The 16871-nt window shown below is 34.5% G+C and overlaps 1 protein-coding gene across 3 annotated transcripts in view; it reads right to left on the bottom strand.

Moving 5' to 3' along the window:
• MPP7 (MAGUK p55 scaffold protein 7) overlaps positions 1-16871 on the bottom strand; it is a 246821-nt gene that overhangs the window by 62865 nt on the left and 167085 nt on the right. For all 3 annotated transcript variants that reach the window (XM_045858056.1, XM_045858058.1, XM_045858057.1), the window contains exons 9-11: positions 16746-16820; positions 16343-16539; positions 15843-15907 (exon numbers count right to left, since the gene is read on the bottom strand). In XM_045858056.1, the coding sequence (XP_045714012.1) occupies positions 15843-15907; positions 16343-16539; positions 16746-16820 (337 nt within the window). The remainder of the gene's footprint in view (positions 1-15842; positions 15908-16342; positions 16540-16745; positions 16821-16871) is intronic.

Raw genomic sequence — 16871 nt, 5'->3', positions numbered from 1 at the left:
TGTTTCTCTCTCTCACTCTCAAAAAAAATCAATAAACATATTCTTGGGTGAGGATTTTAAAAATGTTAATGCAATAAAGAGCTGTTTCTTTGAAAAGATTAGTAAAACTGACAAACCTCTTGTAAGACTTACTGAGGAAAAAAGAGAAAATACTAAAAAAAAATCAGAAACGAAAGGAGTTACCACAGACACCACAAAAATACAAAGAATCATACAAGAATGCTATGAAAGAACATATGCCACCAAATTCAATAATCTAGAGGAAAGGACAAGTTCCTAGAAACATATAACCTTTGTAGACTGAATCACAAAGAAGTGGAAAATCTGAATAGATCGATAAAATGTGAGAAAATAGAAACAACCCCAAAAATCTCCCCAGAAGTAAAATTTCAGGACCAGATGGCTTCATTAGTGAATTCTACCCAACATTCCAAAAAGATCTGATACGTATCCTTCCCAAACTCTTCCAAAAAATTAATAAGAGGCAATATGTCCTAACACATGTGACGAGGCCAACATAATCCTGATACCAAAACTTGGCAAGGATAACACAAAAAAGAAAACTACAAACCAATATCTTTGATGAGTACAGATGCAAAAACCCTAAAGAAGATACTAGCAAATTGAGTGCAACAAAACATGAAAGAAATAATACATCACAATCAAGTGGGGTTCATTCTAGGGGCAGAAGGATGGTTCAACATATGCAGATTAATCAATGTGATATACCATGTTAATAAAATGAAAGATAAAATCATATGATTATATCAGTATCAGCAGAAAAAGCTTTTGACAAGATACAACATCCATTTATGAATAAGACACTTAATAAAATGGGTATTAAAAAAAGTACCTCAACATAATGAGGCCATATATGACAGAGCCTCATGGTGAGAAACTAAATGTTTTTCAGTTACTAAGTTCAGGAAACAGACAAGAAAGTCCATTTTTACCACTTTTATTCAACATAGTACTAGAAGTCCTATCTAGTACAATTAGATAAGAGAAAGAAATAAAATTGGAAATGAATAAGTAAAATTGTCACTTTTTACATATAACATAGTTCTTTGTATAGAGAACCCTAATGACTCCACCAAAAAATTATTAGAAACAATAAACAAATACAGTAAAGTTGTAGGATACAAAATCAATGTACAAAAATCCACTACATTCTTAAATACTAACAATGAAATTTCAAAAAAAGAAATGGAAAAAAACAATTCTTTTTGTAATTGCCACAAAAAGAGACTGAAAATGATAACAAAAAATGGGAAGACATTCCGTGATCATGGAGTGAAGACTCAATATAGTTAAAGTGGTCATATTACTGACAGCAATATACAGATTTAATGCAATCTACATCAAAAACCCAATGGCATTTTTTAAAAGAAATAGAACAAAAAATCATCAACTTTGTATGGAACCACAAGACTCCAAAGAGCCAAAGCAATCCTGAGAAAAAAGAATGAAACTGCAATTATCACACTCCTTAACTTCAAATTATACTACAGAGCAAAGATAACTGAAGCAGCATGGTATTAACAGAAAAATGAACACACAGACCAAATGCAACAGAACTGACAGCCCAGAAATAAACCCACATATATGTGAGTAACTAATTTTCGACAAAGGAACCAAAAATACACACTACAGAAAAGAAAGCCTCTTCAATAAATGGTGCTGGGAAAATTAGGAAGCCATATGCAAAAGAATGAAACTACAACAGATTACTGTTTGTCCCCATATACAAAAATTAACTCAAAATGGATCAAAGTCCCAAATATAAGGCCTGAAACAATAAATTACACAGAAGAAAATATAGGTACTAAACTTATGGACTGTAGTCTTAGACAAGATTTTATAAATTCGACCCCAAAGGCAAGGGAAGTAAAAACAAAAATAAATCAATGGCACTATATCAAACCAAAAAAGTTCTGCACAGCAAAAGAAACCACAAACAAAGTGAAAAGGCAATCAACCAAATGAAAGAAGCTATTTACAAACAATACTTCTGACGAGTGGTTAATATCCAAAATATATAAAGAATTCATAAAACTCAACAACAAAAACAAACAATCCAATTAAAAAATGGGCAGAGGACCTCAACAGACACTTCACTCAAGAAGACATACAAATGGCCAACAGATAATATGCAAAGATGCTCAACTTCACTGGCTATTAGGGAAATGAAAATGAAAACTACAATGAGATACCACTTCACACCTGTTATGATGGCTATTGTTAACAAGTGTTGGAGAGGTTGTGGAGAAAAAGGAACCCTTATTTATTGCTGATGGGAAAGTAAACTGGTACAGCCACCATGGAAAACACTGTGAAGTTTCTCAAAAAAATTAAAAATAGAGTTACCATATGACCCAGCAAACCCTCTCCTGGGTATCTACCAAAAAACATTTGAAAATATTTATTTGCAAAGATATGTGCACCCTTATGTTCATTACATATGTACTCTTATGTTCATTATTCACGGCATCCACAACATGAAAACAACTAAAGTGTAACTCAATAGATGACTGGATTAAGAAGTGATACATACAAAGGAATATTACTCAGTCATTAGAAAAGATGAAATATTGCCATTTCCAACGACATAGATAAATCTTGAGGATATCATGATAAATGAAATAAGTCAAACAGAGAAAGCAAGAACCATATGATTTCACTCATATGTGGGATATAAAACTGAAAACAACAAATGAGCAAATAAGACAAGCAAACAAAAAATCTCATAGACACAGACAATATGGTGGTTATCAGAAGGAAAGGGGAGTGGGAGGTAGTCAAGGGGAGAAGGGGTTAAGTGTATGGTGATAAAATGAGATTTGACTTTGGGTGGTAAACACACAATGCAAAATATAGATGATATATCATAGAATTGTATACTTGAAATACATAATCTTACTAAACAATGTCACCTCAACAAATTTTATAAAAATAAAAAATTACATACAGTAAGAGATTACCTATAACTGATACTGAAATAAAACAATTTTAATAATATACTGTAATAAAAGTTTTGCAAATGTGGTCACTCATTTCAGGGGATCCCTTGCTGACATCTTTGTAGAAATGCTTTCTAGCTCAACACGTTACCATCAATCAGAACACATTTTCTATTCATGTTTCCTACCCACAAATTCCATGTCTTTTCCACCTGAACTAGTAAGCACTTATCATGCCCTATGGCTATAACTTTTGTAAACCTTGATGTGCAACAGCAAAACTAGCACAAATTTCTTTTTCCTGCTTCACATTTTCACAATTGATTTGTTCTAAACACCAATCTCCGCAACCTCAGCATACGATGTTTCTTCCTTATTATGTTGAGAACATTCACCTTTTCCTTAAAGCAAGCACTTTATAGCTTCTTTTTGGAATATCCAAATCACCAGTATCACTGGTCTTGCACTTTGGGGCCATTATTAAGTAAAATAAGAGTTACTTGAACACAAGCACTGCCATATATCGACAGTGGGTCTGATAACTGAGACAGCTACTAAGTGGCTAATGACCAAGTCGCACACACAGTGTGGAGACACTAGACAAAGGGATGATTCTTGTCCCACACAGGACAGAGAGGGATGGTTCAAGTTTCATCACACTACTCATAAAGGTGAGCAATTTAAGACTTATGAATTGTTTATTGAATTGTTTCTAGAATTTTTCATTTAATATTTTCAGACTGTAGTTGACTATAGGTAACTGAAACCGTGGAAATGAATAAAGGGGGAGGGGAACTACTATCATACAGTTTTAATAATAATAGTATATATATATATAAATAACCAGAGAATATAATCAAACTGTTGACTCTGCAAAAGAAGTCGTTTCAAATTTTTCAGGGTCATTAGTTGAAATGTTTCCTCAAAAGAAGAAACTTTTATCAGAGACACCATTATTTTAAGCACCCTATTATCACATGTCATTTTCTTTTAAAAAATCTTTTTATTGTATGCTTCTCTTCTCAGGTGCCTTGCTATATTCCCTACTTCATTAGTAGCTAAATGAACTTCTAGGTGCATGAACCCACAGTAGTCTCTTAATGCACACGTGCCAGCAGAAACATTTAGACCAGGAAGCGGCAACATCATTATGCACACATATTGAACACATCGGCCATGGTTTCCCTTTGCCACAGTAAGCTATGAAAAGGATGACTATTGCTTGTAAGACCAGGAGTTGAGCAGACTGGATAGCTTATCAGGGCTTGCAAAGTCACCATCCTATTGAAGCTAATGACAGGTAGAAAAAAATCTTAAGTTTTATTCTGTCAACCCTAATGTGTAACATTCAGTCCTCAAATAAACTGATTGTCCCTTTTTTCTTTAAATGCTTTTTGGTTACTTTTATTTCAGCACAGTTAAGAACATGGATATAAGAAAGCACTTCATTAGTATAATACAAGTGCAAACTGAAGTGTTACGAGAATGTCTACTGATATCCCGTCTCAGCATTGGCAAGACATGAGGAGAGGTGGGAACTGTGTTGAACTGGAGAACTTGTGTTCCATTTAAGGAATCAGTTATAACTCAATTCTGCTCATTATTAGGAGTTAAGAAATGGCTTGGTTGAATCTTTTGTTTTGTCAAAGGAGCCAGAAATTTTTATATGAAATTCCTTAAACATGTGTGTCTAACAAAAATACATCTTTTGTATAAAAACCTAAAGATTGTGAGCCACAAGTTTTGTATTATTTTATGATATTTCCATTTTACCTAAATGGTGTCCTATTTTCATATGCAAATGGATGATGTAAATAGAATGGTCTCTTGGAAGCACAAAACCCTTTGCCTATTCGAAAGAAAAAAAATTTTTTCTGAGTCACAGGTTATCCACATGCTTAACTTCACCTGCTAATGCCAAATTCTTTTACTTAAAGCACTCCCATAGTCGCAATTCCATCTAATCTAGTCTGTTCTGGGGGTTTGTCCAGCCAGTTATGTCCTATATGAGACTTTCAACCCACAGGCTCGATTATCTCTCTCTACAAAATTGATCTTATTTTCCTTTCCCACTAAAATATTCCTACCATCAACTGTAAAAACCCACCTTGAACTCAACTGCTTTCTCTCACTGTCCACCATTACATCTTGACACCTTGCAATTTGGCTTGCAATAGTTTTTTCTCAGATGTTATCATTGAGTCCACAGAACAATGAAGTTATTTCCAGAGCTAAAGGCATTTTCTCTAAGCTCTTTAAAAACACCCACCTTGCTGAACACCTTTGCTTTTGTACTTAAACTTATGTCTACTAATTAAATATTTATTTATAAAATTCCTACATGCTTTAATACACAGATTAAATGCCCATGTCTTGTTCTTTCAATAAAATTTTATACAAATAATAATGTGAGTATAAACATCAGGCAAAACATTTATAATGTACAAATTACTTAGCCTGTCACTGAAGACCTCACATTATTAAGTGCCATGCTAAACTTCTAGCCTGATCACATACATGTCACCTAAACTTAAATACACCTCTGCAACACTCTTCTCTCTCCATGCTATTGCTTCTACCTTCATCCTCTGCTGCTAATTCCTTCTAATCCGTGGTGCCCAATTTTATTGTCATTTCCTGTGGGACTGAGTCCCTCACTGCCTCAGGCTGAGATGATCACTTCTCCCCGTGAATTATAGCATTTTATGTGACACTCATCAGACAATGCTTTATGTCACAGCTGTTTCACTGGATGGACATACACTTACTGTCTAACTGACAATACAGAAGTCCTTAAAGTCAGGAGGCCAGGTACTCCTCTTTCTACACTGCGAGGTAGTAGCTTGCACTCATGGCCCCCCATCTCTTCACCTCTCTCGGTATCCACACTCTGAAGTGGTCTCCTCTCAAAATGACTCTGGATTGGCCATGACACTGTTTTGGCCAATGGAACATTAGCAGATGTGATGTGAACAGAGGCTTCAACAGTACTGACATACCAGAGATTGTTTTCGCTATTACTTTCTGGAACCCTGAGACTGCTATAATGGCTAGCTTACTGGAAGGCAGAAAACTACAGGAAACAGAAACAAGTTCACCCAGCTGAGCACTACTGCCTCCCAAACAACCGGACCCCAGCCGAACTGCCAGGCTGCAAAGATCCAGCGAGCCAACAGACCAGAACTGCCACGCTGACCACAAAATTAGGAGAATACGTGCTTGCTGCTTTAAGCTGCTACAATTTCTGAGGATGTTAGGGGGGAAGGTGTTAATAGTATACGGAGTATCTGGCACACTGTGTTGTTCTGAAATGAGTAAGGAATTAATGGAATTTTAACCTCTCTCTGATCATCCGATTCTCTCAGTAAATTATAGTTTTTTCCTGGCTAAAAATTGGAATATTCTATATTTTTGCATGGATTTTTTGCTTTGTAGAATAAAAAACTAGAGGCCAGCATATTTTAAAGGATAGAGACCAAATACTATTAGTTACATAGATGTGGATTTGAAACCACGATGCACCATTTACTGCCTTTAGGTCCTCAAGTAAATCCTTTAAACTTTCTGGGCTCGGTTTCCTTTTCATAAAGTGGATAAAACATCCAGCACATTTCTTCAATAACCAAGAGATGTTATCACATACAACTGACCCTTGAACAGTTTAAGGGCATCAACCCCTTCTCAATTAAAATTCCTGTATAAATTTTGACTCCCCCAAAACTCAGTTGTCCCTCGGTATCCATGTGGGATTGGCTCCAGGACCCTCCTCCCCTGTGGACAGCAAATCTTGCAGATGTTTAAGTCCCTTATATAAAATGGCACAGAATGTTGCATACACATCCACTAACTCCCAGCTCCAGATGGAAAATACTGTTTTCAATCTATGAATAGTTGAATCTGTAAATGCAAAACCTGGGGATACAGGGCTGATACTGTATATTTATTGAAAAATATCCACATGGAAGTGGACCCACAGAGTTCAAACCTGTGTTGTTCAACTGTCAACTGTACATAAATACTGCAGGTAAGGAGACTGAAGCAGTCTCTCTATAGCTGTGTTCCTACACTACCACCTCTTGTGACCGAAAGGAGAGAAGCTGTCGGTGTGCTGCACATGGCAAGGGCGGGCAAGGTCTGAAGTGAAATGTGAATGAAGATAATTCTGGTGCCTTAAACATTTCAGGCATCTTGACTTTTGTTTATAATATTCCTGGGCATATCTAAACTGGAAATCTTTCCTTCCAATACAGATTAGCAAGTTAATTATGAAGCACAATTATAATTGGAGCTGTTCATTCAGTGGTTATTTGTGAGGGTGGGGGGCGGAGAGTTGTTAAGGAAATAATAAATCATTAGAAAACAACCAAAACATTTCAGAAAGACATAAGTGATAGAAGATTTGAATAAGTCACAGCTAGCCAAATAATTTAGAAATGTCCAGGTACTGTTAATGGGGTAAAAGTAGCAAAAATACATGCTTTTTCATCCTTTCTCAAAAATAATATGTGGCGGTTTACAAAAATATAGCATTTGGAAAGCTTCTTGAATAATAGCCAAAACACACTATGAATTCCTTTGTGTCCAACCCACTGAGCCTGTTGAATATAAAGCTTCATGCTGCCCCCAGGAAATGTCATGGCATGCTAATGCAAATGTGCTAATTTAGGATAAAATAATATAATGGTTTTGAAGAACAACAGAAAGAAAGATATCTTCGTCCATGGCCAATTGCTCACCTATATAGGTTCCATTGTTGTTACCAGCAGAGTCAGCATCTTCTGGATGGAGTGTAAAAGCATACAGAACAAAAGCCAAGAAATAAAGCAGAAGTTAGAAGCCCAGCCACAGATGCAAAAAAATAAATCACTTAAAAACCATTATGTAAAGCACAGCAGAGAAAAGCCCTTACAATGCCACTCTTAAACATAAAACATTGTTTTATATTTAAGTTTAAAGTAGCATTTTCAAACAGCATGCAACTCTTTTTCAACCTTCTTCAGGGGTTCCTTGTTGAAGTTCCAGGAAAATTATAAAAGGCTTGCCTGAGATGTTTATACTTTCACAGTTAAGGAAACGGCAACACTTGGTCCCCAGAGTAAATTTATTTTTGTAAATCAGGCTCTTTGCTAATATGTCAAATACAGCACTTATGTTGGCTCACTGGATTAGACAGAAAGGTTAAGATTAAGATACATCCTTTCTCTTGATAGGAAGAGATGCTGTGTTGGAAAGGAATAAAGTCATGATATTTCTACATTTATTTGGGTTTCAAAAATGAACAGATGAAAACACTTAAAAATAATGTGCTATTAATTATTTCCAGGAATTAAATGAATATTGGGTTATGTATGTCTTAAAAACTTAAGTCAAGGAGTACTTAAGATGTTAGGCCTTTAATCTTCCCACATTGTACAAAAACTTCTGTAACTAACACGCAGCTTGTGCAGAAATCAAGTAGTTGAGAAGATCTCCCCACATCCTTATATTAAAATAACTCTTTCAATATATTTGAATACATTGTTTTCTTCATTCACCCATATTTGAGAATATTGACAGGGAAAAAACAATGTACTATTTCAACCTACTTCTATATCTTTGCTAAATGAAGCAAAAAAGGAAAATACACTCCTTTCCAAAAACAAGCCCCAACCATGAGTTTTGGTACTGTACTGTCAAGTTGGAAGTTTGGATGTACAATAATCTTTTATAAACTGCTTGTTATATTCAACTTAAACCCACACATGTGAACTCAGTAAAATTACTAGACTACACAGGGAAGCTTTTGTACATGTACCTTTAATTTCCTCTGAGAAGCACAAAGAAAATGAAAAAGAAAATGATTAAATGTGCAGAAAAACACAATTAAAGCAGGAAGATGTGGCATCCAAGGGGGGGGGGATCCACCTACCACACTCAACTGTTTCCTCATCTTAGAAAAGCCAAAGGAAAAAAACAAATGTATTTTAAATATTTTAAAATTATTAATCAACAAATAAATAGAATTTTTGAAAAACCACATTTTAGACTGCATTGTAGTCTTGGTCTAAAAAGAATGTACATACATAAGCAGTACAAACACAAAGCCTTCACAGAGCTTATTAAATACAGAAATGGGGGAACATACTCTCGGTATTTTTCAAAATAATACCCTCGATAAGGGGATATTTATTTTTCATAGACCAGTCTGTCTGTAAACTAATCTGTTCATGATAAAAATAGTAAAAGAAAACATTTTAAAAACAACTAATTTTACCTATAAAATGTCTAAGTATCCTGGAAATTGAATAATATTCTGCCAATTATCAACTTATTACACATGTGAAATGAGTCAGACAGAAAGTTTTATTTTCATCCTGCCTATATTATTTGATGAAAGGTATTTTAATGAACTATAGAAATGATCCCTGCAAGTATAGTCTTTAATGAAAGGTATTTTAAAAAGTAATCCTAAACATTTCTTAGGTTACTAATAGGACAGAGTTAAAGAATTAATTAAAGTTTGAGTTAAGAGACTCACCTTGAAGGAAAAGTGGATAAAGAACTGGCAACTTAGCAGAAGCAAAATCTAACCATGAGTCAAAGTAGAACATACATGACCTCATAGAGGGAATGGGACTGATGAGAACAGTTCCTGGCTCCCTTTTGTTTCCAAATGGCAGAATGGCAGTCAAAGAAACACCGAAGAAAGTGTGTACCATGGTGTTTTTACTTTCAAATACCTATGGATCCTCAAAATGTATTGGTTCTATTTTAACACTGTTAGCAAAAATGACAAGCACACCATTATTATTCAGGCCTCTATTATGAGTTACTCGCATTGTGAGTTTATTCACACTCATTCCTTAGTAGTGCTGAAATGCAGTATGCATCTAAACAGATTACTAGAAAACAAACAATAAGCCATGTGAGATGGGTTAGCACAGCCAAGCAAGCAGGCGTAGTGAAAATAATATGAGCAATGCTAAGACTGATCAGTCTGTGATCTCAGATACTCCACCAGAAAGTAGCCAGTTAACACAGAGTGTATTTTCTGATGGGAACAGCAAGACAGATTGATTAGAGAACCAGTGTCACATAAAGCCATGTCACACACACGCACAAAACACAAAAAACTTAAAATATCAGTGAGTTCACAATAAAAATAAACACCTCTAATCTACATTACATATAGTATATGTATATTTCATGGTCTAACAAAAAGTCATGAATATATTGCATAAATCCATAAAAAGAGTGCCTCTTCCATGCAATACCTAAGTAGGAAGACAATGGTATTTTAGCTTAATGAAACACATATGTGTCTCCAACAGAAAGTCTCATACTTCTTAAACATCCAGTAGGAAAAATTTTTTTTTGCTTACACTTACCATGTTTAAACAAAGAGGAAAGAAAACTACATAAAAGGTTGATCTTGGAAGAGAGTTGGGATACTGGCGTGATTTTTACTATGGTAAGGCACTTTTCTGTACACATTAATGCATGAACTTACTTAATTCTCCAACAACTCTATGAGGCAAATGCTATTATCCCCAGTTTACAGAGAGAAAATCAGAGATACAGAGAAATGAAGGTCTCAGAAGTGCCCAGACTGGGATTTGGATCCATGTAGTCTGGCATTAGGTGAGTTTTTAATCACTATACTTCACTATCACAACAAAATCACTTTTTAATTTCTTGAACTTCAAGCTAGAAAATACAAGACAGGGGAGAGGTTAAGGAAAATAAGTTTCAGGTTTCCTGTCTACTTCCACCTCCTCCTACCACGTCAGCCTCTTGCTCTGTAAGCCCCCAACTTCAACCTGTCTCCTCTCCCCAGTCTCATCAGAAATCCACTCTACATCTTCAAGCATCGAAGAGGAGGATGGGAAAATTATAAACAGCACAAGGAGGACAACAGGTCATAAAGTGCGCTTTTGCTGCCTCCAGAGAATGGAGTGGAAAGGCTATTGTGCAAAACACCTGATAGCTCTGCACGACAGGGCAGGAGAAAACTTTCCCAGAATGCTGGATGTTTCTCTGAAGGGGACATGTCTGAAACTCTGGACAAGGGAAGAAATAGGTGTAATATTATTCACAGGGGTAAAGTTAAATCCACACCCTAGAAATGGCCCTCCCCTTCTTCCCACACTGCAGTCTCCCCTACTAGTCTGCAATAATCTGTGACGACTGACTACACCACTAACTGTTAATCAGCTCTCTTGCGGGTATGGTTCTGGGTCCCCAGACAAGAGGCAAGAAACAGTGTGACTTAGAATCCTTCACCTGGAGGAGCTAAAAGCACATCCCCTGATAGTGTTTTACAAGCAAAAACACTATACTAAGTACACTAAAAACACTTTACTTAGTATATCTTCATAGACTAAGAACACAGTTTACTGAGACAAAAAGTGAGCACTAAAATTAGAAAGGCCTTCACCTCAACCATCGCGTGACATGAAGTAGTCAGACGTGCAATTTACAGCTCGGTCCCATTTTGATTCTTTCCACACAAACGCTAACCTTTGGCATCTCCCAAAGAGAGTCAGTATTAGGGGGAAAAATATTTTTCAGCATTTTTAAAAATCCCATTGTGCTACACAAAATCCCACCAATATTAACAAGAGGTTTGACAACGTTTTAGCCAAATTTAATGTAAGAACATAAACCATCTAATCTATTTGTTAGTTTTTGATTTGACTTTTAATTTATGAATTAACTTTATGGGTGAATTCACTAAATAAACATTATTTAACACTCTAAGAAGAAGGTGCTTACTCAACTTGGAAAGTTGTATCTATCATTTGCAAATATTCGGCCTTCGGGAACTAGGTACCACATACAGCAAACCTGTTAGTTTACTCAGTGTTTGAATTCTATTGATGGTAGATTGTGATCTTCAGTCAACAAAATGCTTGTCAAATAGGGTTACACCCTGTTTGAATAGGTACCTTTTGAATGCTGTTAAAGATTTTTTTACCCATGTGATAACAATCACAGTTGGTTAAAACAAACTCTAAAATAAAGTATTTTATGTTTTTACCAACTTTAAAAGGCAAAAAAATATACATTTTAGATTTTTTAATTACAAGAATTCTAAAAGAGCTATGTTTTAAAAGGAAAATTTTTATTTATTTTTATTTTTAATTGTATTTTATTGTTTATGCTATTACAGTTGTCTCAGTTTTTATACCTTCGTCTTCCTCCACCCATCTCTGCTCCCCTCCCTCAGGCAATCCCTTCATTGTCTGTGGCTGTGGGTTATGCATATATGTTCTCTAGCCAATCCCTTCACCTTCTTTTGTAAAAGGAAAATTTTTAATTGATATTATTCAATCAGCAGTGTTATAAATTTTCAGATATTTATATTTTGATAACTAAAAGTGGAAACTAAGTACTGTAAATAAATATCATATTTGAATATTCTGCTGTAAAATACACTATATGAATAAGAGCCTTTTCAAATACCATATAAACTGGACTTAATATAAATATCACCCTATTGAAGTTAAAGTTAAATGAATATTTATGCTATTAGGAGGATATTCTTAACTTAAATACTTTGATTTCAATAGAAAGTAAACAAATAATATTTCAAGTAATCAAAGAAATTCATAATTCTTTTTAAAGGTTAGGTGATATAGTATTGCTTAATAAATGCAACCAAACTATTTAAAAGAACCTTTTTGCAGAAAATCACTGAGTACTTTAAGTTATATCAACACACAAATTACAAGTTGCCATGTCTGTTATGAAAACCACTCCTATATACAACTTAAGACATAATATACAATCTTACTCATTTCTGAAATACTTAACCTCTTTCATGGAGTAATCTAAAAGTCAGTCAAATCAAAGAAAACCTATGAGACATCTGAGTCTGCTCTTCTGTTTCTATTACTAATATAAATCTTTTATGTGAGAACCTATTTTTAGATGAAAAAGGGAGGAAGGAGACACAAAATCTATTAATAATTTCTTTGTTGGCCAATGTATTCTTCCAAAAAAACAGGAGGACATGAGTCCTCATATCAAGCTTCTAAGATTTAGTAATGTTTAAGAATTTATGTTTTCATTTTTAGTTAGGTATGTTTCATTTTAAAAGGCAAATTATTTAAGAAGACTATTTTCTCTATGTGTGTAAGCTAAGGGGAGGAAATGACCAAGCAACAAACATGAACATCACCCACACTTAAGAGCTCTGCATTAGGATGGTAGTGTTAGAGCCAGAGGAAGTCAGGATTATCACAGCTGTTGATTTTATTTACTGTGGAGCCAGGATCCAGCACTCCAGCACAAACATAAATACAAAATTAATATTCCTTTTTTCTCTATTCCTTTTTACTTCTATATTGACATTAACTGAACCCCTATAGTTCAGACCCATCTTGCATGAACTTTTTCTACGTGCAAACTTTACATGGAGAGATTGAAGTTATAATGAATGATACACTGTGAACCAAATAAAGAATAGAGTACAGTAAGAGCAACCAATTTGTGGGGGAAAAGTTAACTGGTCAATTTGATACACACTAAAGTCATTATTCTGAATTCAATACTTAACAATGACTTCCTAGGTTTTAAGTACATTTGTAAAAATTTTATCAACATAAGTATTTTTTAATTTATAAATACCAACATGACACAATTATTCTTTTAGAAATTTTACATTAAATTATATGCTTTTCTTAAAGCCTATTCAATGAATTACTATTCAAAGCCATAAAAATAAAAGATTTTATATTGTTTTTCTTCATAGTTTTATTCTATAATTTAGCACATGGTATGATAATATGAATGTCCTATTCCAAAAATCTAAGTACCAAATGTTGAGGTCCAGGAAGTGTTGAGTCAGGTGGCCTTTCCAAATTAAGTTATATAAAGAACCACTATCAAATACAAAGGTTATAAAACAAAGTGCTTTTAAATGCCTTTTAATATGTTCCAAAACAGCACCATGATTTCTGCATAACTTTTGAGTTTAGGGGTTTCTGAGACAACAAAAAAATTTCAAATGGAATTTTAGTTCCTTTAATATGAAGACACTAGATTTTTTTTTAATTTTCATAGAAATACACTGTATCTTTGAACAAAGTCACATATATTATATTGTGACTTAATTTAGATAATATTGACCAGATTTATTTCTACTTAAAAGAGTATTTATATATGTCAACAAACAATGCATCTCTCAGTGAATCAAAATCTAGTAAAAAGTAGAAATAAAAAAGAGAGAGAAAGAAAAGAAAAAAAGGAAGGAAGAAAGGGTGAAAAAGGAGGATCAGTAATATTTTTAAATGGTATTCAAGAGGCAGAAAAAGAAAAAATACTAAAACATCCAAATGATAACATTTCAGTAGAGATAAATCCTGGAATAAATATTTCTTGGATTCAATTACTTAAGCATTAACATATAAAAATTATGCAAATAAACAGACAAAAAAAGCCTGCATTACAATTATTACTTACACACACACTCTCTTTCTCTCTTTCTCTTTCTCTCTCTCTCTCCCCCCCTCCCTCGCCCCCTCACATTCATGCATATCTATACTGAAACCAGTCTGGGAAGTATTAAAAACACAACCTATCCACTTAGTACAGTTCTTAAAACAAACATATTTCAAAAAAATTAAATAAATAAAAATTCATAATTATATCAAATTGTACATTTTGAAACTGCCTAACACTCAAACAAATTTGTGTATGGGATCAGAGTCAAGGAAAGTCACATTTATTTCATCTTCAGGTTATACATATTTTATCTCACATGTACCAAATATATTAGAAGTATGCAGACCCCAAATTTAAACTCCCTCACACTGCAAGTCAGACTGATGCCTCAAAGGTCCTTTCAACTGGGCAGATGCCAGTGAAAATTCATCACACGTTAAAGTGCAGCCTTATGGTTAAACTTGAAGTTTTCTGATGTCACAATACTTGTGGCACTCTACAACAAGTTTTTTTTTCCCCTTCTGCCCAGACTTAGCAGAGCAAGAACAAGCAGGCTTTTGAATCAGTGCTGCACTTGAAGTATTTGCTTGCTTGGGAGATTTATACCGACTGTAGTTTGGCTCTCTTATGATGTAATTCCTGGGCTATAAGCTTCTACAAACTGACAGAAATAACAGGAGATGTGAAAAATTTAACAATACTAAAAACAGATGTTGGCGTAAAATTCTAGTACCATTTACTTGCCCATTTTGCCTTTTAATGTATAATTTGAATGCTGAAAACAAAGTTTTTTTTTTAACTCTTAAAATACATAGAACCATGAAACATTCAGAAGACATGAAGCAGGAAATTTATGGGATGGGGACTTAAGAGACATGGGTTGTAAATGGAAGCTGAGAGAAAGGTGTGTTGATAGGAAAAAAAATTCAACTAAATCTACACTATCTTTTTCAGTAATCCTATATCTTTTTTCTTACCTTTATTTTCTTTAATCTAGTCTGGTAATAACTCCAAACAGACAAGTTAAAGGTCAAAGTTACTATGATTTCTGGATAAGCAAGTAACTCAGAGGAAGAACAATTCATTGTTCTTAGGCACAATTGCTTTTGTGTCCAAGAATGTGGTGAATTTTTCCCCTTAATCATTACCAAGAAATATCTCACCCAAACTGCCTCACTCTGGAGAAATAAAATGCCTAAATTCAGAAATCAAAGGGAACAGTAGTTATTAGTTCTTTTCTTAAAGAGTCATGAGTTTATTATAAATAACTCCTAAACTTCTTTCATCAAAAGATTCACTTAAATTTTTAATTTTGAATTTTTTGGTTCCTGTGTAATAATGATCCAAGATCTCTCACAAGGCAATATGACCTGTTATTCTACCACAAATACCTGCTTTAATAATCAAAAATAAACACCAAGATGAGGCACTCTGCATTCTTATTAACAAACTTACATGATTTCCTGTTGGAAAGTTTCAGAGGCTGAACTGTTATTTCTGGTCGTCTCAGAGCCAGTCTCCTGGGGGAAAAGGTCAATATGCCTATCAATTTTCAGTGCAGACCCAAGATTAATATAAAACCAAAATATTAAAAGTCTTGAGAAAAAGCTGGAAAGTTATTCAAATTAAGAAATAAATTCTCTACTTCAAAATTTTTCTGAATTCTCTCTACCCAAAAATCACTCTTCCTTTTTGCCATCTTTCACATCAATACAGTTTTAGATACTAATGTGTTGTTTTCAACTTGTTTCATAACAAAAACAGCATAAGACCTGGTACTGTCGTATTATTTTTGGTTATTATTCCCAGTTGAAAACAGAAATCCAAACCTGAGAGATAAAGGATGCTAAGGCAAGGTTTGGGTGCTCATTTTATCGCCACTAGGCTGGAGTGGTATTTTGCAGAGAACAAAAGGTCAGCTGCAGAAAGGCCATCGTTCTGTGCCAAGAGCTCACCTTTCCTGGAAGTGCTTTGAAGGAATCAAGCCTGCCCTGGGATTGGCGTCACCTTCATGCTTCGCCTGCCACCAGGTTGCATCATCTTGGCTCATAATCTGGAGAATGTCTCCCTTTTTGAAAGAAAGCCCAGCTTCCTTACAGGGAATTGCTTTATCCTCATTAGGGTCATAGTCAAAGAGGGCTTTGATAAACATCTAGAGAAAAATTTTATTTAAAATGAATAAGTGTCAAATATATAAAATGGCCAAGGTTCTTCTAACTTTGATTTAAGAACAACTTTTTAAAAGTGGAATATTAAAATGAACCTGCCATGACAAAGAGGATAGATATTAGATGAAAAAACACTAGTCCCCAACTGCCCCCCAGCACCAGCAAAATAAAATTTTAAGGTAATGATTACCTTGCCTTCTTTAGATGGTGTCTCCTCTTTGATACTGGGTATGATCTTAAATGTAATTGCTCCCTGAGACTGAGCCTGATCTCAGAGGAAAGAAAGAGTTATAAGAAAACTTGTACAGCCAAGGAG

Source organism: Phyllostomus hastatus, unplaced genomic scaffold (genome assembly GCF_019186645.2).
Source record: "Phyllostomus hastatus isolate PE091 unplaced genomic scaffold, TTU_PhHast_1.1 phas_scaffold_1674, whole genome shotgun sequence".
In the NCBI taxonomy this organism is placed as follows: Eukaryota; Metazoa; Chordata; class Mammalia; order Chiroptera; family Phyllostomidae; genus Phyllostomus; species Phyllostomus hastatus.
This window is presented reverse-complemented; position numbering and strand designations above follow the sequence as displayed.